Genomic DNA, 22,709 nt, shown 5'->3' with positions numbered 1-22,709 from the left:
TGGTTAAAGTAAAACAAAAACAGAAAAAAATAAACATATTAAGAGATTAAAACTACACATTGGCCTGACACTATTTAGGGGACCCATTTCGTCAATTCCTCCTCAACGAAATTTTTACGATTTATACAAGGGGGGGCTCGCACCATGAGCCGAAACTCAATAATCAAAAATCTTTAATTTACAATGGAAGAAAAAAAAAAATAAACATCTGTAATTGAAAACGGCTCATGATGCGAATTATTAATTATTTTATACTTCTGATCTCCAGCTGCTTCTTCATTCATCAAACAGCTTTGTTCACTTCTGCCGACAAACGGCAGAATTCCTGCAGTTATTCTTCCCTTTACGCTCGATGGTGTACGATGTTCCTCTTTCCAAAATAAATGTGACACTGAAACATAAGTTCTTAGCACCTCTACGACACAGCAAAATATAACTCAAATTAAAAAGCTTTAAAAAGTCGATCAGGGACGATAAAAAAGAAAATTATAGTACGTACACGTAAGGCAAATATATCATCTGTACTTTAACCAGTGAGTTTAACAGAGAGCGGTGTGTTCATCTTCAATTCACATTTTCCACAACCAGCAGGAAAACTGATTTCTGATATTACTGGATATTACTGACTGAAGGTGACGCCGTTTTCCCAGCTGAGCCGAGGATTATGGGACTGAAGCCTCCGCACCAAGCCTTGGTCAATCAAAGTTGGACCAATCAGAACAGACCAGTACAGCCCTGATCCATCAGTCCACACTAGGTCTAGTCTAGTCTGGAACAGTCGGAGTAGGCCAGTCCAGGTTGAACCAATCAGCACAGACCAGTCCACACTGAACCAAATGGTACAGGCCAGTCCAGCCTGGGTCGGTCAGTCAGTCAGTGTAGCCTGAATCAATCAGCACAGACCAGTGCAGACTGAACCAATCCTTTCAGGACCAATCCAGACTAAACCAATCAGCATAGACTAGTCCAGATTAAACCAACCAGAAAGCACAGATCAGTCCAAGTTGAAGCAAACTACCTTTGACCAACCAAGACTGGAATAAACCAGACAGAACCAATCACGATCGACTAATCTGGCAAAAAATCTCTACATCCTTAGGAACAGGGTCATTATGAGGTCAGTCGATAATCTTGAGCTGTGTGCGCTTTTTAAAGTTTTTTTTTGTTTGTTTTTTTTACTCCTCCATCATGCGTATCACTGTATATATGTGTGTATGTGTGTGCATGTGTGCATGTGTGTGTGTGTGTGTGTGAGAGGCAGAAGCACAGGACACTCCAGTAAGGTCCTGATTTTTGCAGCCAGCGCACACACACCTGTCCCCTCCCACATTACATCTGAAAGCACCTGCAGCTCCGGCAGATTCACTGTCAGAGCCTCCTCTTCACTCGTTCTTCAAGTAATCGGGATCAATTCCAGTCCTTGAAGTGTCTGAATGATGCGGAAAGATGAAGACGATGAAGACGATGGATGAAGATGCTCACAGTCCTCAAGGCAGAATGAGTTTAGCACAAAGAACCACAAGCACACCCAGTTAACGAGCTTAACGAGCTTCTGTAACAGACCATGTGACGCTCTGGAAGACGAGAAAGAAGGTGAGGTGAGAAAACATGGCGGCAGGGTGGTGGGACTGGGAGGGGGTGTGGTTATAGTGGATGGACTGGGGCGGGAAAGTGTGTGTTGCATGTCTAGACTCCGCCAGTAGGTGTAAGATGGAGGTCTTGCATAATCGCAGTTTTAAATGCTGTACAATCGGCGGTTAAGGTGGCCGGCGCAGGTAAGCAGAAGAAAACCCAGTAAAATAAGGCAACTTTCAATGATCTCGCCCAGACTGAGGGATGGCCAACCAGTTCAAGGCTGGAGAGGTGCGACCCTTCCGCCCCTTTCTGCAGCTCCTACCTACTCAACGGCAACTCTTCTCTCAAAGTCCAACCCACTGAAACAGAAACGCCAGAAAGGGTTCAGCCATCTTTCAGCCAATCGTACGAGGTCAAAAACCCAAAAAAGGGAAAAAAAAAAAAAAAAAAAAAAAAAAATCAATCATGGGGTTGGCGGTACGTCCACCTTCGGTACCACAACAAAATAAAAGTAGAAAAAAAATATAGATGAAAAGAAAAAAAAAAAAGATAAAGAAATAATTATTTTAATAATAATAAAAATTAAGAATGGAACAATTGCTCATCCCTACAGTAGTCTCTTCTCGTTTTTTTTGTCGGTTCGTCAAACAAAACAAAACAGGCTTTCAGATGTAAAAGAAGAAAAAAAAAAACTGAAGAATGGAAGAGCCTTGATTTGTTTTTTTCACAAGCCGTTCGTCGGTCAGTTCGTCATGCTTGCGGTGGCGTTTGGACCCCTATGGTCAGAGGGAGGTTGTTGTAGAGAGCCGGTGGATGGGTGGGCGGTTGGTGGTTACTTTGGCGGCTTGGGGTCGGCGTGTCTCTGGCAGGCGTTTTTGGCCTCGTCTCTGGCGCCGGCCTGGCTGTGGGTCCGACCCGATGGGTGCCGGCGGCGTCCCTCTCCACCAGCCGAAAGCCTCTTATGACCACCGTCCTCCATAGGGGGCTGCAAAAGGGGCGGAGACAGCAAAACATTACATCACTCAGATTCAGCAGGGCTGTAACTATGCATATATATAATGTGCACTATATGGGCAAAAATACTGTCCACCTGCTGAACCATGTTTTCCTCTAAAATTAAGGGGTTTAGAAAGTTTATGCCGCTTTTGTTGGAGTAACTGTCTCTACTGTACAGAGAAGAGCAATGCAGTGAGGATCTGATTGTGTTGACTGTTGCTTTTGCTTGATCACCAGCTCATGATGGAGCACTATCATTCCAGAGAACACAGTTTACACTGTTTTACAGTTCAATACTGGGGGGTCAGAAATCCTGTTCTTTTGGCGCTAATTTACTTGGCTGCTGTAGTTACTAAACTGTTCTAAGAATTTTAAGTGAGAATATTCCATGAATCTGATGTAGAATTTTGGATTAAAACACTTTTATGATGAATTAACGATGAAACTGACTATGCCAATCAAAAGCAAACAGATGATTTTGACCTACATCCACTCTGAAGTCCTCCAGACGTTTGAATTTGCTGAGGTACTCCTGCAGCTTGGGGTCAATCTCCAGGGTTTTGGCTTTGGAATACTTGAGGAAAGCCCAGAACTTCTCCAGTCCGTACAGCTGACCTGTTCCGACAGAGACAGAACCACAATGAATGCAATCAGTCCACAGAATCACACTCACCTACGGGCAGTACTTTATTTTACAGATAGTGCCGGGTTTCCTACCTGCTTCATAATCCTTCATGGTCTCCTCCTGGAAGTCTCTGAATATATCGGGCCGGAACTTTCTCTCCAGACCGTAGCTGTAATACCTGAACAGACACTCAAGACCGTACCTGAGGGGGGCAAAAATTAATGTGAGAAGCTGAGAGGAAAGACAAAGCATAATAGTTTTTCAGTTATAAAGAAATAAATGCAGTTCACATGTGCTTTTGTGTGTACTCACAGTCATATCCACTGGTGGCTAAAATAATCTAATCTTTCTAAATCATTTAGTTTTTTATAAAATAACATGCATGAACTTAAATCACTGGCTCTAAATTCTGACTTTAAATAACAAATAAATAAAATAAAAATAAAACAACAGTCTTTAACAGCTAATATATCACACTACAAGACCGTTATTAAAAACATTTTCAAACTGCAAATTTTAATGAGGAAATATCTTCACCATTAACCTGGTAACTCCAGCATAAAACTACTGATCCTTTCAGACTTCCTGCTCTAGGAGCTCCGTACCTGTATCCCTCTTTCCCGTCCTCCACCACCAGCTGCCTGAACTCCTCATACATCTTCCTGTTAAAATGATCCCTCAGGAAGAACGACCAGAACCGGAACAGCGTGTTCATCTCCTGAGACTGACCGATACCCAGCCGCTTCCGCTCTGCAGCACAAAGAACACAACCACAATCAGAACCAGTTCATTTCAGGATTAGATCCGGGTTTATTATAGGACTAGATCTAGATTAGGATAGGTTGTAATTTAATATCAGAATAAGCAGTGGTGCATGTTTAGGATTAGATGGGTACCATTGAGGCAGCGCCGGCGGTATTTGTGGTAGACGTGTTGGGTGAAGCCGTTCTCCTTCAGCAGCTCGTGGGAGGGGTGCTGGAATTTAGGCAGAGACTGGGGGGTACAGCCGATATTACCCAGCGCAGGGGTGCCCTCTGACGGACTGGCATTAGAACTGCGGCACACAGAGAGACAATCAAGCTCAGCATATAGACACAAAAAACAGCAAATTCAATAATAATTCACATTATAAATGCAACTACAATACTTTAAACAATAACAAAACAAAAATAATAAAATTATTAAAACAGCATTCAAATGAGGAAAACACCTAAGAATATACATTAAAACAAAAGTTTTAATATCTATTTAATCATTAAAGGTAAGACACTTATATCCTAAAAATGTTTAAGCGGCCTGCTGGGTGTGTGTACCTGACAGATGCTGTGCGTGACCGGTGTTCTCTGGAGTCCATCACCCAGCCAATATGACACTCCATCGGCGGGTTCGAGCTGTGCCTCGTCTTCCTCTTACGCGGCGTCTGGAACGAACATTAAACATAGAAAATAGTAGAGAAAATTAATGCAAGAAAGTATTAATGTGAAAACCATTCCTGATAGTTATTTAAAAGTTGTAGTTCTTTAAATACTAATAATATATTATTTGAAATACCACATTCAGTTAATAATTATTAAAAACTACAAAAGTCAGTGTGTGTATACCTTGGCATCGACAGGTCGTCCCTCCTTGGTGACGGGGTAGAAGCGTGGGGTGTGTGTGGGGTCTCGAAGGTGGGGGGTGCGGGGAGTGCGCGGGGTGCGGGCATTGCGGTAGCTGGGTGAATCTGGCACGGCGGTGGGCAATGAGCGAGCGATTGTCGATGGTTCAGGGGCTCCAAACAGCTTATTGGCCAGAGCGTCTGTAGGGACTGTGAAGTAAACAAATAATTTTTTATATATATATATTAAAAAAAAATACCAACAAAAACAGAATCAGTGCTCTCCATATCAGAATAAGGAGTACAAAACCAATCATTCAAACTATTTACACACAACCAGAAACCGTTATAGAATAGTTATCTATGAGAATATATATATATATATATATATATATATATATATATATATATATATATATATATATATATATATATATATATATATATATATATACATACACACACACACACATTATGTGTATATATATATATATATGTATATATATATATATATATATACACACATATACATACATATACATATACATACATATACATATACATATATATACATATATATACGTATACATATATATATATATATATATATACGTATATATATAAACATATATATACGTATATATATATAGAATCATTGACCAGATTATTGTATCAGTATCTGGAGAATGCTGACAGTTCAGAGACTCGGTTCACTCACTGTGCTGTGGTTTCGGGGGGCCAGGAGGGACTTCTTGGTTCGGGTCGACCGGAGGCTCGGGGGTCAGGCAGTCAAACTGTTCACGGCTAATCAGATGGACCTTCTTGAAGTTCTCCACTTCCTGCTGCTCAAACACACACAAAAAACCCACAGTGATCAGTACAGTGATACATTTAGAATCTGTAATGCAATAACCAGTTAGAATTCATTTAAAGCAATGATTAAATCAACACTACAATCCCAAAATCATATTTTATGCTAAACAATCTAATAAAATACCTTTTTACTGAAAAGCACTACATTTAAGTGAAGCTAAAATATAATTCTGCAGAACTTCTAAAGTGGTGGACTTTCCCACTCATAATTTATTACAATATTACAATTTATTTAAATCCCTCAAAATCTTCAAACAAAATCATTAATAAAAATAAATCTCACCACCTGAAAGGTCACTACTACTGATCTGTACGGCTCCATTATCTCCCACAATCCCCTGAGAACAGGCCGAGCGCTCCGCGTGGGGTTTATTTATCAACACGCCGGCCGGCACGTGAACCACCACAAAGCCCAGCAGCACAAAGGCAACAACAGCAGCGCCGGACCGTCCAGAAGCAGAAACCACCACAGGCCAGGCCGTTCCCAGCCCAGAAACAAACCACAGACACTGGAACCTGTCAGAACCGCCCACTTAAACACCTTAAAACCAGTTTACAAGAGTTAGCTTAGCCACATGCTAACTGCAGCATGTTCCAGTGCCCACATTTAACAATAATAGTCTTATGACACTAAAACCTCCAGAGAAATCCTGATTATTACACACACATTAGCTTACCTTACAAAACTCCTCATTTTAACAAACAGAAATGCATCTACATACAATTTTTTTTTGGAGAAAATAGAGTTTCATAAACCTGTTAGAATATAATGATAGTCCAGTTCACTGTTTTGTTCAAGAAAATATGTCTTTTTATTACAATGTGATCAAGTACTTATATGCTCATATACCTAAATGAAGTAGGTTCAGCTGTTTCAGACATTAAACCTATACATGATGAGTTTTGTTTGGATTATCAGTAAGAAATGATAGATTCTTATGGGGAAAAAACCACAAATCTAAAAGTCTGAAATAATAATCTGATAGTCTGAGGGGGCGGAACTTTGATTGTTAGCTTCTAATCATGGTTCAGACCAGTGGGACATATCAGAAGTTTAACTTTTTTTTTAACCACCTGATTTTGTTTATAACCTGGTAGTGTTTGCTGGTCAACAACTTGATGTGAACTGATCCCATCAACAGCCAATGGAAGCAGAGCACGGGAAATATTTCTTATCTATTAGCCATATTTACTTTTCGTGCTCAAATGTGTTGAAATGTTTTTCAGCTACCACGTTACGCAGTCAGGTTTTCATTAGACAAATTTTGATTTAAAATTTTTATATTCCACCTTAAATGACGCAAATGTTAAATACTGCTGCATTACTTAAGGTGGAATGAAAACAATAAGTAGGCTGCGCCCAGAAACTTTTGCCTCTCTCTCCTCTTTCCTCTTCCGTCTCCTTTTCTACCCTTGAAGAAGGTGGAGGAGTCTAAAAGTGCAGAGAAGCAGGAGGGGTGGAGAGAAGAAGCTGTATTGGGGAAATGGGACAGATCTTCTCTCTTTTAATAGAGAAAAGAGAAGATACCACATATATACGGCCATCCTTTTAATTGTGTTAATTGTGGATGTTTAAACTGCTAATAAGGAGTGATGCAAGTTTTACATAAGTGGTGAGATCTTATACATTTACATTATTTCTACACAAATGTACTACAAAATCCATTAAATTAGTTCATTCAGAAATAATAAATTCATTAAAAAAAAGGGCATGGTTGGCAAATTCTTTAAAAGACCTCCTGAGTAGGATAGTCTGGTGTATTCTCCACTGGAAAAAGTTACAAAAGGGATTTTTAGCAGCTTCTTTTGGGTCATGAAGGAGAAAAGGAAGATCGGTTAGGAAAAAGTGGTAACTTTTTCTGGTTTCTGGACGCAGCCCCAGTCTGATTATAATCAGACACTATTTCAAAAGTACTGTAGTGTATTTCGCTTTTACACAGTCTCACTCTGGGTCTGCTTACCTTTATGGTGGCGTACTCGGGCTCGTACGAGTCGTGCCACAAGTCCTGCTCGTAGTAGAAGAGGCCGTCATTGATGACCTTCACCAGCTCGCTGGTCAGTTTGGAGCGAGAGGTGTGGTTTCCTGTCCGGTCTCCTCCGGGGTGTTTCCGCAGGTACGGTGGCGTCTGGGTCACGATTAGGATCTTGTTGAGGTCCCTGTCATCGATCTCTCCATCTGAATCCTCGTCCGACCAGTCTGTGAACGTGTTCCTCCGTCCGTCTATCTGCTCCATCTCTTCATCAAACATGAAGTCCAGCTCCTCTGGTTCGTCCTGCAGGTCCGGAGGTGCCGGGCCGGACTGAACCGGAGAACGGGAGTCGTCCGCCTTCTGTAAAGAGAGAGAGGCTTTGGTCATGAAGTTCTGTGCCATATACCAACAACAGTACAACCATCAGAGAGATTCTCCTAATTAACAGATCTTACAGCTCTTTTTATGTAAGTTTATGTAAGAAAAGGTATATGTGTCTATATAAAAAAAAACATTTACGAAGTTCTTTGCACAAAATCATGCTCACATAAAGAGATATCACCAGCCTCATTCTGGTCAGTTTCAATCCTTTTAAGAATGAGCCGTTTAAGGGCTCCATGTCTTTTATGCAAATAAGCTGTAGCTGGCAACGGCCCATGTTAACGTTGAGCTCTTAGCACACGTTAATCTTAGCTTGTGCTAAAGGTAATTTCCCCAGGTGGAACATGAAGCAGACTGGATGACTGTCAGCGGCTAAGCAGAGTAGCTGAGCAGAGTAGCTGCGCTCCCTCATCTGCTAGTCTGCAGATCTTTAACTGATCTAATGTGTGGGGCTCTTGTGGGGTTGAAGGGTAAGAGGTGGTGCCAGGGTGGTTCTACTCAGGTTTCTTATTGTGACATCATAATAAGGGAGCCATCCAAATGACTCATAAGTGCACATTAGAATCCAGACAAACTTCTTTAACTGATTCACAGAAAATGGGAGTTTTTTTTGTGCGTGAAGTGTTGGGCAGTTGAGACAAAAAAAAAAAAAAAAAAAAAAAAAAAAAACAGAAAAAGCACACTAAAGGTGAGTTGTGCACTTTAGTATGTCACTTTAAAGAATAATTTATATCAAATAATGACTCACTGACTTGAAATCATATTGCAGTTTTTTTTTCGACAGGGGTGGCAGACCCACTCTTGCTCACCCTTTGCCTTTGGTTAGATATTCATTTTAATTTTGGTGCATCCATATAAATTATTATTTTTCTTCCTGAGATCTACTTATTACAAATATTTCTGTAGGATTTAACAACACTAATAGATACTCTTACACTCTGTGAAAACTGATATGATTTTTAAAAAGCTGCTGGCAGAATATTCTGTTCTAATTTACTGTCTCTCAACTTAAGTTAGTGATATTAATATAACAAACAGTACATGCCTGTTTTTTACAATGCCTAAATATCACACAATATAAAAGGCATGCACACATATGCACACTTTACTTCTGTCATGCAAACACCTCGTATCACCAAATCAAGCTCTTTACAGGATAAAAAAACATCCTTCTTAACAGTGAATGAAAGTCAGCATAAAAAAAGAACGATCCAGATTTACATTATGGAGAAAAGTTAAAAGCGCAGGAAAATGCTTGGAGATAACATGCTGTTTGCCACAATAGTAGCAGTTACACATATACACATTCATAACCAAGACACAGTGAAATGCTGTAAAACCTGAAACTGTCTGTCAGTCTAAGTGTACCTTTGGTCTGGCTGGAGAGGGCCGAGGTCTTTTCTTTACTTCGATCCAGGATTCGGAGTCCAGGTCCGGCAGACTGGCTGATAAACCCTTAGGCATCGTCCTCAGGTTACTTAGGTCCTCTTGCTTCGGTAGATCTGGAGTGGAGGCTCTCGGAGATCCTGCAGAAAACAGAGTTAACAGTCCTAATGATTCGGTTAATCAAGCTCACTGGTGGAGTATTAGTATCCAGTAGATATTAGCTATGTTAACTTCATATCCCAACTGCTGATATAATATTCTACTGCTTGCTAGCACTAAAGCTACAAGAATAAAGTAGATAAGCAGTTATGGAATTTACAATTAGCATTAGTGATGTATCGATACAGACTTAGGAATGGTTACATAACACAACCTGCAATCAATTTAATGAATCATTGTGACGTAAAAACATGCATGCTTGTGCTTTCCATGCGGGTTTAAACATTATTTGCGTGATTCTTCTCTGTGCTATGCTCCATCTTAACTTTAGGTGGCAGCACGCTGCTGTCTGCCAAACTTGTGTGCTTGTGTTGAGCATCACACAAGACAATGAGGTTATACGCTCTCCTTTTGGACACAAGTTATGGCTGTGGAAGTTTCAGAAAAAGAAAAAAAAGACGGACAGACAAGACCTTTCCCGTTTGCAAGGACTAAGTGTGAATTAAGGTACTAGAGTAATACTACAAACTTCCCCATTCACCTAAAACAGCCGTATGGTTTTGCTGAAGCCAATGCCTGCAATACCAGAGACACTCCTGCATTTATATACATAGCACTGCAGGTGCCACTGTTCATTCTGAGCAGAGTGCTCTGTCTCCTGAACATATTGGTCTGGTAATTTATTTAAAATGAAAACCTCTCACAGAAAACCCCTAAAAAACTTTCTTTTGCTGTAGAGATTACACTCTGTGGTTACACTAGGACAGCCCAAATATGCATATCCAATTGATATCCAGTTTATTTTCTTTTTCTTTTTTTTTTACTTTAGCCCTATTGCATTAGTGGGCTACTGTATTGAAACCAGTCACTGGTAACCTAGGTTAAAATGCTATATACTACTGTGTACCAAGAGCAGTAAAAGGAGCTTTGCTGCTGTAAAGATTTGCAATATGACTGCTCTTTGTTTAACCTCTCTTTTCATTGTGTTAATTGCACCCGTTTACATTATATGTAAATTATATGCTCAGCAACATTGTAAATGAGGGTCACCCTCAGTGTTTTTCCAGAGTGAAAATTAAGGTTGATTGATTGATAGATATGTTAACTGTGAAGTTGTATACTGCTTAATATACTACATTTTTTATTTAATAATAAAACATTCAAATTTTATTTCTTGCATTTGTGAGTTCTTAGAAAATTAACAACACGTATCAAATCTCATCATGACATATTTTGAGGTATTGAATATTTTCACATTGTTGACTAAAATAATCATTATTTGATCGCATTGTAATTAAGCTTGGGATTTACACCCCTAATTAGCACTACAGTCACAAGGCTAATGTAGCTAATTGGTATTGGGTATTAGCATCCGATGCTTGCTAGCTACATAAGCCTCCTAGCTCCAGTGCTGGCTGGTAAGTAAACTGGTTGTAAACTAGTGATACACTATCACTTTAAAAGGTCTAACCTGGCCAGCCGGACTGCCTCCCCATAGGCTGCCGGGGAATAAACTCCGGACAGTTGATGAGCTGGGAGAAATCCGTCTGGGAATGTTCTGGAACGGAGAATCCGGGTAGAGGCCATTTCTCGGGCTCCTCCTTCCGGCGAATTTTCATATCGATAATCTCCACTTCCTTACTGTCCTTCAGAGCCTGAAACACACGCACACATTTAAATTAACACCTTAGGAGCCAAAGAAATCACTATTTACTTAGACATTACAGATTGATTTTAAAAATATATATTTTATCCAAATTTTCAAATCAAGGCTCATTTCCTTCTCATCACTGCAACCCTCCCAATACTAGGTGGGCGAGGTTGAGCACAAGCCCCTGACCAATATAAGTAAAGCCAGCCTCTTTTTCAACTGCCATCAATTGAGCAAACATCAGAATAGAAACGCTGTTGCATTAGAATAGTTTGTTTTCTGTAGTCTAAATGAATCAGAGGGAGTTAATCAGTAAGAGTGAGTTATTGTACCTCCAGGATGAGACTGACGTCAGTGGTCAGGGCCTGGACGCGGTGGAAACTTGCGATGAGCGCTACGGGCAGGAAACCCTCCAGATCCATCTTCCTCCGCAGGAAGAAGTCCCTCTCCAGGTTATCCACACTGAAGTAATACTCACTGCAGCACAGGGACAAGACAGGTCTCATCAGTATTGATTCTTATTGGTTGTGCATGTAATACATTTCATTTGTTTTAGATACATCGACAAATAACTATAAAATAAAAATAGCCTAAATGTATGTAATCATGCATTTCAAAAAAAACAAAAAAAAAAAAAAAACAAACAAGACTACACTTTACTGAACATTTTTTACACTCCAGCAGATATACCAACAAAGCACAACATGACCAAAAACAAATTAGAAAAAAAAAAATACTTTAAGTTATTGTGACCATGAGCTTTATTTTCTCACATTTGTCTTTTGATGTAGTCCTTCAGCAAGTCCTGATCCACAGAGTACAGCTCACTGCTGCTGACGCTGTCGTAGTAATAAGTCACTGTGTTGCTAAACTTCTGACCGTACGCTCCGTCCTTGCCCTCGTACGCCTTATAGCCGTAGTGATAGTCGTAGTGGCCTGGAGAAAATGACAGGAAATCAGCAAGATTAGCTATTTATGCCACCACTACAAGGAGTATGGAGACAATAACATTCATACAAACATTAAGTTGTAGCAGTGCCAGGGTGCAAACATTGCAAAGAAATGTAATCTTGATATTCGTTAAATATATGAGCAATTCTCGATTTTTGATTCTTACACAAGTGAGAAATGTTTTAGATGTGCCAAAATAGTACGTCACCACCTTTTGCAATGTTTTCTAACATTTATTTTCAAGGCAGTCAAACCTGTGCAATAAAAGTTTCATTTAGCTATATTTTTTAAAATATTTTTAAAGAATAAAAAAAATATATTAAATGGAACAAGGTGCAATCTTAATATTTCCTTATTTTTCAGTTTACCAAAAGTGTAAATTATGAAAATTACTTCTTAACATGTTAGACAGAACTTGCTGGAGAGAATCTAAGCAGACTGGCTTATGCTTCTATGTGTAAAGATGTACAATTTCCATTATCCCATTAAAAGAAAAAAATAATAAACAGTATTTAACAGTAATTAAAATGCTGCCAAATTGAAAATATATATTTTGTCAAAGTGATTTTTCCATGAAAAGACAATACACTGAGTCTACACTCTGGAACATATACAGCAGTTAGGTGAGAAATGGACAGAACTGTGGGTGCTGATCTGTCCTGACCATCCTGTTACCCAGAAACCAGGAGGCCCTGATTTCCTGGAGAACTGAGTCAGGAGACCTGCTGCCAAAACCAACAGACTCCACAGCACAGAACTGAACCCTGACCCACTCAGCACCACCACGCTCAGACTGGTTTAGTCCTGGTGTTTGAGACCACTGACACAACGTGGCAAAACCACACCAACTGACCCCAGATCAGTCCTTTAGCCCAGAGTTACAGCACAGCATGCCCACAGTCAGGCTTATTTTATAACAACGTTTTAAAAAAAACTCAAAGTAAAATTATCTGTGAGTGTGAGACTTCTACTTTTGTTTACTCTGTTGTAAACATTTATCACAAACATATATGTTTTATATTTTATACTGTGAGAATAATCAGCTACAGTGTAAATAATGGACATACAATAATGCAAACAATTAAATTTACTATAAAAAATAAATAATAAATTGTAATTAATTTAATAAATAGTAGTTAATCCCACCAAGTGTGTTCGATCCACACTATATTAATTCCAAACACTTTTATGCACATAAATATTCTCACCTCTGCTCCCACCTCTTCCTCGGCCTCGGCCTCTTCCTCTCCCGCGGCCACGCCCCCTGAAGCCACCTCTAAAAGGAGCCCCCTCGCTTTTCACACTCGACACTTCATCATGATCGTCTCTGAAATCTCGCTCGTACTTTCCACTGTGCCAGTCTACACACACACACACACACACACAGTATAGTCTCAGTTATTGAGTATAGTGTCAGTTATAGAGTATAGTGGCAGTTGCAGGTGGTTCATATGAATATAGGCAAAGTCTATCAGAGTAAAGTAGAAGGGGATGTGTGTGGGACTGGAGAAGGCTTATTAATATTGGAGTAGCCAATCAGAGTAAGCTGGTGGGATTGGGAGGGCCTTGTGGATGTGTGTGTAGCTAGAATGGGTGTGGCTGATGTATAGAGTAGTCGATCAAAAAAAAAATGGGGCCTGGGAATCTGGGACACTTGGTAAACTTGGTGGGACTCATGCATGCTAAAAGAGTACAGTAGCAATTATGGGAGGAGCTTAGAAATATGGGTGTAGCCAAAAAGAGCAAAGGGATAGGACTGGTGGGAATTATGCATGTTTCTCCTCAGAAGCAGCTGTGTAAATATTAGTGGGAGTTTGGTTTGAGGCTTGTAAAACTGTGTGTAACCATTACATTACATTACATTACATTACATTTGGCAGACGCTTTTGTCCAAAGCGACAATAGTTGAGTACAATGTAAAATAAGTTTAAAGGTAAAACATCTTTGGATAGGGATAAAAGGAGGACAAAGGGGAATAATAGGATAGAGGAGTGAAGGAGAGGAAGAAGGAAATGAGGTTAGAAGTAGTTAGTGTGTTAGAGGTGTTAAGAGAGTAAGTGCTCTTTGAAGAGCTCTGTCTTCAGGAGGTTCTTAAAGATAGCGAGAGATTCTCCTGATCTGGTAGTGGAAGGTAGTTTGTTCCACCATTGGGGAACTCTGTATGAGAACAGTCTGGATTGCTTTGTGTGAGTTTTTGGCAAAGCGAGGCGACGTTCACTGGAGGAGCGCAGCGGCCGGGAGGTAGCGTAAGCCTTCAGGAGCGAGTGCAGGTAGGAAGGAGCCTGTTCTGTCATCACCTTGTAGGCGATTGTAAAAGCTTTGAATTTGATGCGAGCATCAACTGGTAGCCAATGGAGCTCAATGAGCAGCGGGGTGACATGTGCCCGTTTTGGCTGGTTGAAGACCAGACGTGCTGCTGCGTTCTGGATCATCTGGAGTGGTTTTACTACACAGGACGGGAGGCCAGTTAGCAGGGCATTGCAGTAGTCGAGGCGTGAGATGACGACCGCTTGCACCAGGAGTTGGGTGGCCTGTTGCGTCAAGAACGGCCTAATTTTTCGGATGTTATAGAGCGCAAAGCGGCAGGACCGAGCAACCGAGGCCACATGGTGCGTGAAGGAGAGTTGGTCATCAACCAGAACACCCAGGTTCCTAGCAACCTTTGTCGGTGAGAGAGAGAGAGAGTCGATACTTATAGAGAAGTTGTGTTGAAAAAATGGTTTTGCTGGTATAACCAGAAGTTCAGTCTTTGAGAGATTTAATTGAAGGTGATGCTCCTTCATCCATGAGGATATGTCAGAGAGACACTGCGATATCCGTGCGGAGATTGAGTGATCTTCAGGTGAGAACGACAGGTATAGCTGGGTGTACCAATCAGTGTTAAATACTAGAAATGGGTGTGGCTGGTGAGAATGGGTTTAGTCTATAGGCAAAACAGTGGGACTGGCTGGAGGTATGAAATAAAATAGAATGTGACTTAATGAAGGTTATTCAAAATAAAGAGAGTTGAGGGGTGTGGCTTACACATTTGCATGTACAGCTACTGGGCTGGAACATTGGGAGGGGTTACCAAAAAAAAAAAAAAAAAAAATCAGCAAACAGACTCAAACATCAGAATACATTTCTGAGAGATGTGTTACCTCTGAGGTCGTTGCGGTTGTTGTGGGGCATTCTGGGAGGTTCTCCTTGGCGGGCGTTATTCCTGGAAGCAGAGCGCTCTCTTGGGCCCTCAGACTTCACGTCAATCTTCAGAGGAACCCATTTATGTTTGTTTCCTGTTAAAGTACACAAGATAATACATTAAGAGAGCGTTCAAACACATAATAACAGGTCTTAATTCAGTTTTATATTGCAGTTTATTAAACTCTATGCTCAAATGTTTGTGGACACACAATAAGATCATCGGAGTCCCTCTTCCCTCCATCACCGAGATCTACACCACACGCTGCATCCGCAAACCCATCCCTCACACGGACTCTTCGCTCTGATGCCATCCGGCAGAAGATACAGGAGCATCCGAGCCTTCACTACCAGACTCTGCAACAGCTTCATCCACCACAGTCAGACTCCTCAACACACAGCGACAGAGCTGAACCCCACCCCACACACCCAACACACTCACACAACTGAACGCAGCAGACACATATGTGCAAATGCACACACACAGCTTGCCCAGTCCCTACAGAAGCGAAGTTTTGCCAAAAGAATAGAGTTCTCGAATAGATATACAAAACATTACCCTGATGGCACAGAGCCTATTTTTTGGCATGTTGAGCTGTGGAGCAGTGGAACTGTACTCTCTGGAATAATTGAGCTCCAGATTCAGGGAGTTGGGGATGGGGTGAGGTGATCATTCAACACCCTGGACAGTTGCACCAACAAAAGCAGGGACAATTATTTTTATTTACCCTTGATTTGGAAAGAAACACTGAATATATATATAATATGTGTAGCAAAATTAAATAAAACAGAATATTCTCACAAAAATATGCTGAATTACAAATGTAATCATTCCCAGGTATCAAACCAGAGGCTTCCAGTGAACAGAACTATTAATCCCAAATGTTAGTATACACCCGTTTATACAGCAGGGGGCACCAATGCTCTTCCTGCACTAAAAACTAATGGGAGTAAAATGCTGATAGAGTGACGTGGCCCTGCACTGACACACCACGTGTAGAACACACAGAGAGAGAGAAAGAAAAAGAGAAAGGAAAAAAAGAGAGAGAGATAGAGAGATAGAGAGAGAGAGAGAGAGAGAGAGAGAGCGCTTGTGCAATAAAATGCACAGAAAACACTGCTGTATGAGTAGACATGGACACCCCACCTGGAGGAGGCAGACACACATTGCACACACCCTAACCACAGCAATGCACAGAGAGTCTACCTCATAGTGCTGTAGTGTAGTGTAATGTGGGCAAAGAAAAAAAAATATATATATATATTATAAATTTATATATATATATATATATATATATATATATATATATATATATATATATATATATATATATATATATATATATATATATATATATATATATACACATACACACACACACACTGTCCAGCAGTGTAAACTGTCCCACCTTTCTTTCTCTGTCCGTTTTTCTGAGAGTCCTCGTCTCCGTTTTTCTCCTCACCAGAGTCGTCGGATTTGGTCTTCTGATTCTCTTTGCTCTCTTCGTTCTCTCGCTTCTCTTTTGATTCTTTCTTCACTATCCCCTTCTTAGGAACCTGAAAACATTACAGACAGATTCAGAATATTACATCACTTCCACTTACACCTGAAGAGTACAAAATAAGAGGCAAATCCATCCCTCAACCAGACGATGGGTCAGGACTGGTCTGGAATTGTAAAAAATAAATTCAAACAAATTTAATTTTTGAATTTTAATTTAAATTCAAAAATTAAAATTAAACATTAAAAAAAAAAAAAAATCAATTATTGCATAACATGATATGGCACATCCCTTACAGAGATATAAAAAAAATACAATAATTTTCATCAGATAACAGAAGTCAGTGATCCAGAATGTCATGATACTAAAAATGCACTCCATATATCCAGGATTGAAGTAAAATGAATGATAATATACAGATTTAAATCGATATCGATAAAGTCTCTAGTAGATAAATAATGGGAGATAAGAATAGTGTGAATTCCCCTTTCTTAAAAATAGCAAAAAAGTAGCACCCTGATGTGATAATTAGGGGTTGCTGATATATTAGGGTATAATATTCACGATAGTTGGCGATATTATTGCGCACAATATAAGACACGCACACGTTTGGGCACACCTGATCATCTTCAAGATTTTCCAGTCATTTCAACAATTTCAGTTAAATATATCATATAGCAGAAGAACACAGTGATATGTGAGAAGGAGCCACACAGCCCCACAGCATGATGGAACCGCCACCAAATTTTACAGTGAGTAGCAAGTGCTTCTCTTGGAAAGATGTGTTCTTTTTCTGCCATGCATCCCCCTCCAAATAACTCAATTTTAGCTTCATCAGTCCACATCACCTTATTCCAAAATGAAGCCGGCTTGTCATAATGTGCTTTAGCATACCTCAAGCGACTCTGTTTGTGGCGTGTGCTCAGAAAAGGCTTCTTCTGCATTACTCTCACATACAGCCTCTCCTTGTGTAAAGTGCACTGAATAGTTATACGATGCACAGTGACACAACCTGCAGCAAGATGATGTTGTAGGTCTTTGGAGCTTTTCTGAGAGTTGAATATGACTGTTCTTTACCAATATTCACCTTGGCTTATCTGAGATTTTCCCTGGCCTGCCAATTCAAGCCTTAACTAGAACTGTGCCTGTGGTCTTCCACTCCTCACCACGTTTCTTATAGTGGAAACTGTCAGCTATTTTTTGTTTACAGGCTAACAAGCCTTACAAGTGCTTTACTCACTCAAATAAACAGTTTTCAGGAGAGCTAAGTGTGTAGATTAATCAAGGGCTCATCAGGACAAAAGCATTTGGAGCTACTCAACATTCCATTTATAAGGAATTGAACATATTTTTTATTTTATAATTGAAGATACCAAAAAAAAAAAAAAAAAAAAAAACTTTTCAGAAGTGTCCCAGAATCACCTCTATTTTAACTGATAATACAGTAAGATGAGAAATGTGTTTAAGGGAGAAATCTGAATACAGTCAGCAGTATGAGTAGTAAAACATCCCTGCTGAAACAATAACCTTTCAGTGATGATCATAAAAGGATTTTTGCCGTTTGGTCATTTTTACAAAACTGTGGTTAACAAACTCCATTACAGACTCCGCCATTCTCATCCCAGCATACAGACTGCTAATCGGACGTGCCAAATCAGTGAAGAAGCATGTGACAACCTGGCCTCCAGGAGCCATCTCTGCTCTTCAGGACTGTTTTGAGCACACTGACTGGGACATGTTCAGAGAAGCTGCTACATGAGATGACTCCATCAACATGGAGGAGTACACAAATTTAGTAACTGGCTAAATCAGCAAGTGCATTGAGGATGTTTCTGTCTCCAAAACAATCACAACCCGCCCCAACCAGAAGCTGTGGATATCTGCAGAGGTGCGTGTGCTGCTGAGAACCCGAGACAAGGCCTTTAAGTCAGGGGACAAGGCTGGCCTCAGAACAGCCAGAGACAAGCTCTCCCGGGGCATCGGAGAGGCAAAGCGCATCTACGCAAAGAAAATCCCTGCCCACTTCCAGGACACTACTGAAACTCGACGGACGTAGCAGGACACTTCCACCTGCTTGTAACAGTGATACCTCCCTTCCAGACCCACTGATAACCTTCTAGACAAGGTTCAAAAACAGAGATGTATGACTGCAAGGAATACCACACCTACTCCAAATGTCCAGATCTTGACCTCTACAGAACTCTACAGAGTCAACCCACATATGCCAGGACCAGTCAGCAGACCTGGTAAAGTGCTTAGAGGATGTGCAGACCAGCTTGCAGATGTTCTCAAGGACATCTTCAAAATGTCTCTGAGCACTGCTGTGCTTCAAATCCACCACCATTGTTCCTGTGCCAAAGAAGTCCCCGGTGTCCTGCCTCAATGATTACTGTCTCATTGCGCTCTCTCCCATCATCATGAAGTGGTTTGCGAGGCTGGTCATCAGGCATTATTTAAGAGACCCTCACCTGGTCCTATAACACCAGCACCATACCCAAGAAAGCCCAGCAGCACTTCATCTGCAACGCCACCAGCATAGTGGATACCCCCATCCGTTCCTCACACAGACAGCACACAGATGCCGCTTAGCAGAAGATACCAGAACATCTGAGCCTCCACTACCAGACTCTGCAACAGCTTCATCCACCAGGCAGTCAGACTTCTCAACACAGCGACACCGAGCTGAACCCCTGCCACTCAACACACATACACTTAACACACAGAGACTAAACTGTCCCCATCATTTTCAGCAACATATGCTGCAAATTCTTATTCCAATAAGTTCTGTATATTATCTACCTCAGTAACTGCTATATAACCTATATGTACGTTACATACATCTGGGCCTTCTCTTCACCACACAATTTTTTATTGTATCGTACCGGTACTGCACTCTCCTGTCAAATTGTATATTGTCTGCTGTATTTATTATATTTATTGTAGTTTCACAGTTCTATGTTGCCCATTCGTGGTAAAAATATCATAAAAATATAAAAAAAAAAGATAAAATACTGCCATATTGCCCAGTATTAATGTAAACTATTAATTATGACAATAATATATACTGTGATCCTGATAGACACATTATTGCAAAATGTAATTGTGGTATTTTAACACCACTATCATAAAATAAAACTATAGCATTGTAAAATACTGTAATAATAATAATAATAAACAAATATAGCCGCAAGCGGCAATCATCGGGTTCAAGCACCAACTTGCACAATGGTGCCTACTGGAGCATTGAATGGTGATGTGTAAGAAGGTCTAATATGATTGGAGATGCCCTGTCACATTTAGAAATTATCAAGTTTTTCACCTGTTATTAATGTTGAGCAGAGGCCTTTCAACCTGATCAGTGCTTAAATTCACATGTAAATCTAGTGAACTTTGTAGGATATTCATTAAGTGAGTTAGAACTAGTCAAAAGGTGTCTACATGTTATTGGTATTGATCAGGTGGCTTCAACCAGAATGTTCACAAAGTGGTATTCAGATTGACCTTTGAACCTTTGCAGAACAAGCTGAAATGTTTGACCAAACAAGTTTAAATTAACACAAAGGAGTGAATGTTCTGATATGACATGTAATTACAAAGTTATTATAAATCTAGTTCTGAATTAAATGGCGCTTCATCAAGCACCAACTAGCACAATGGTGCCTACTAGAGCATAGGATGGTGATGTGTAAGAAGGTCTAACACAATTGGAGACATTCTGTCACATTTAAAATGATCAAAAGTCTTTCACCTGTTATTAATGTTGAGAAGAGGCACAAAGGAGTGAATGTTCTGATATGACATGTAATGTCAAGTTATTCTTAATCTAGTTCTGTATTAAATGGCGCTTCATCAGAGTGATATTGTACAGAGGTCTTTAACATTGTGAGATTACAGCAAATACTGCAGAGTTACAGCAATTTAGGTTAGAAATTCCAAGGACGCACAGATTGCTTGATGCCTGGAGAGTATTGTATGTGAAATTTTCACAAATGTTTTTAATGAACATTTACCTAGAGACTCTACAGTGTGCAGCAAGACTGAAATGGAGGTGATAGGCCAAATATCCAGAGAGTAGTTTCAATATAGCTATTTTCAAACAATTAGCAATTATGAATGAACAAAGCACTTTTTAAACATAGTTGTATTGAGAAATTTGTCAGAGCCACTGTACTAAATATGGCAAAAACAATTAGATGTCAAAATAGTACAGCATGATTGACATATACTCGTTTTTTTGGAACAGCGCCCCCCAGTGGGCGGATTGTTTCAGCACTTTGCAGGTCACTACAGTGTCTCCACCTGAACATAACTGCCAAATATCATCCAGATTGGGCAACATTCAGCCTGCCAAAATGTCTGCTGAATGCTGATTGGCTGATGGTGTTCAGCCATGTTGATTGATTAAGTTGCCCTTTGAACATCCTTTAGAGGCTGTATGATAGATTCTGCATGCAAAGTTTCAACTTGCTAGGTTGCACGGTTGCTGAGAAACAGTGCTCCAAATTTACCTCTTGAAGTGAATGGGGCATATATCCGGAAGGACTAATTTGCATATGGCGGCCATATTGTTTACATATTTCTACTTTTTCTTAATGAATATTGAAGCGCATGCTCTCACGAGTGTTTTGATACCAAACATGCCAGGATTGGTCAAAATTCCTAGGACTAGTTTGCAAAAGTAGGTTTTGCATATTATGCAAATTAGCACAAAATCTATATAGACGGAAGTGCATGGTCCAAATTGGAACGTTGTTGGTATTGACCCAAGGAATCCATCAAAAAAAGAATTTTGAATGTAGGTCTTATGGTTTTTGAGTTATTGAGAAAATTGTGAAAAATGAATTTCCTTGTTTATAGCGCCACCACTTGACCAATCGGTGCCATTTTTGTTGCACTGATCCTACATCTACCTACCAAGTTTCATTTCTCTATGACTTACGGTTTAGGCTGCACAACTGTTTTTACAGGAGAAAAAGAATAATAATAATAATAAGACTAGAAAAGGTAAAGTTCGTGAACGAACTTTAAGTTGGCTTGGAAAAGAACGCTAATAATGTTAAAAAGTTAAAATGGTTGCTAAACGCTAAATGCCAAAAACACGGAAATCTAAAAACGTTTGGTTAAACGTTGAAATCTAAAAATGTTTGGTTAAAGCTGAAAACTAAAAATGTTTGGTTAAACCCTGAAATCTAAAAAAATTTGGATAAATGCTAAAATCTTGAAAGTGGTTGCTAGGCAGTTGCTAACGTCTTACAGGTGGTTGCTAAGCTGTTGCTAAGCGGTTGCTAGTTATTTGCTAATGTATTACACATGGTTGCTAAGTGGTTGCAAGGCGGTTGCTAAACAGTTGCTTACGTTTTCCTAGTGGTTGCTAAGGTGTTGCTAAGTGGTTGCTAGGCAGTTGCTATCGTTTCTAATGTGGTTGCTAAGCTGTTGCTAGGCTGTTTCTAACGTTTTCCTGGTGGTTGCTAAGGTGTTGCTAACTGGTTGCTAGGCAGTTGCTATAATTTCTAAAGTGGTTGCTAAGTGGTTGCTAGGCCATTGCTAACGTTTTCCAGGTGGTTGCTAAGGTGTTGCTAACTGGTTGCTAGGCAGTTGCTATAATTTCTAAAGTGGTTGCTAAGTGGTTGCTAGGCAGTTGCTAACGTTTTCCTAGTGGTTGCTAAGGTGTTGCTAAGTGGTTGCTAGGCAGTTGCTATCGTTTCTAAAGTGGTTGCTAAGCTGTTGCTAGGCTGTTTCTAACGTTTTCCTGGTGGTTGCTGAGGTGTTGCTAACTGGTTGCTAGGCAGTTGCTATAATTTCTAAAGTGGTTGCTAAGTGGTTGCTAGGCAGTTGCTAACGTTTTCCAGGTGGTTGCTAAGGT

General features: G+C 40.1%; 1 protein-coding gene across 4 annotated transcripts in view; it reads right to left on the bottom strand.

Moving 5' to 3' along the window:
• Positions 1 to 2,125: 2,125 nt before the first annotated feature.
• larp1 (La ribonucleoprotein 1, translational regulator) overlaps positions 2,126 to 22,709 on the bottom strand; it is a 54,328-nt gene continuing 33,744 nt past the window's right edge. For 2 of the 4 annotated variants that reach the window (XM_015602156.3, XM_015602157.3), the window contains exons 4-19: positions 16,754 to 16,901; positions 15,305 to 15,439; positions 13,373 to 13,525; positions 11,987 to 12,149; positions 11,546 to 11,690; positions 11,034 to 11,217; positions 9,386 to 9,567; positions 7,628 to 7,996; positions 5,512 to 5,635; positions 4,798 to 5,003; positions 4,510 to 4,616; positions 4,093 to 4,250; positions 3,802 to 3,946; positions 3,289 to 3,398; positions 3,059 to 3,186; positions 2,126 to 2,560 (exon numbers count right to left, since the gene is read on the bottom strand). In XM_015602156.3, coding sequence (XP_015457642.2) covers positions 2,408 to 2,560; positions 3,059 to 3,186; positions 3,289 to 3,398; positions 3,802 to 3,946; positions 4,093 to 4,250; positions 4,510 to 4,616; positions 4,798 to 5,003; positions 5,512 to 5,635; positions 7,628 to 7,996; positions 9,386 to 9,567; positions 11,034 to 11,217; positions 11,546 to 11,690; positions 11,987 to 12,149; positions 13,373 to 13,525; positions 15,305 to 15,439; positions 16,754 to 16,901 — 2,610 coding nt within the window. In that variant the 3' untranslated portion in view covers positions 2,126 to 2,407. The remainder of the gene's footprint in view (positions 2,561 to 3,058; positions 3,187 to 3,288; positions 3,399 to 3,801; positions 3,947 to 4,092; positions 4,251 to 4,509; positions 4,617 to 4,797; positions 5,004 to 5,511; positions 5,636 to 7,627; positions 7,997 to 9,385; positions 9,568 to 11,033; positions 11,218 to 11,545; positions 11,691 to 11,986; positions 12,150 to 13,372; positions 13,526 to 15,304; positions 15,440 to 16,753; positions 16,902 to 22,709) is intronic. The other 2 variants (XM_015602158.3, XM_015602159.3) reach the window with 1 other exon arrangement.

This window comes from Astyanax mexicanus, chromosome 17, assembly GCF_023375975.1.
Source record: "Astyanax mexicanus isolate ESR-SI-001 chromosome 17, AstMex3_surface, whole genome shotgun sequence".
In the NCBI taxonomy this organism is placed as follows: Eukaryota; Metazoa; Chordata; class Actinopteri; order Characiformes; family Acestrorhamphidae; genus Astyanax; species Astyanax mexicanus.
This window is presented reverse-complemented; position numbering and strand designations above follow the sequence as displayed.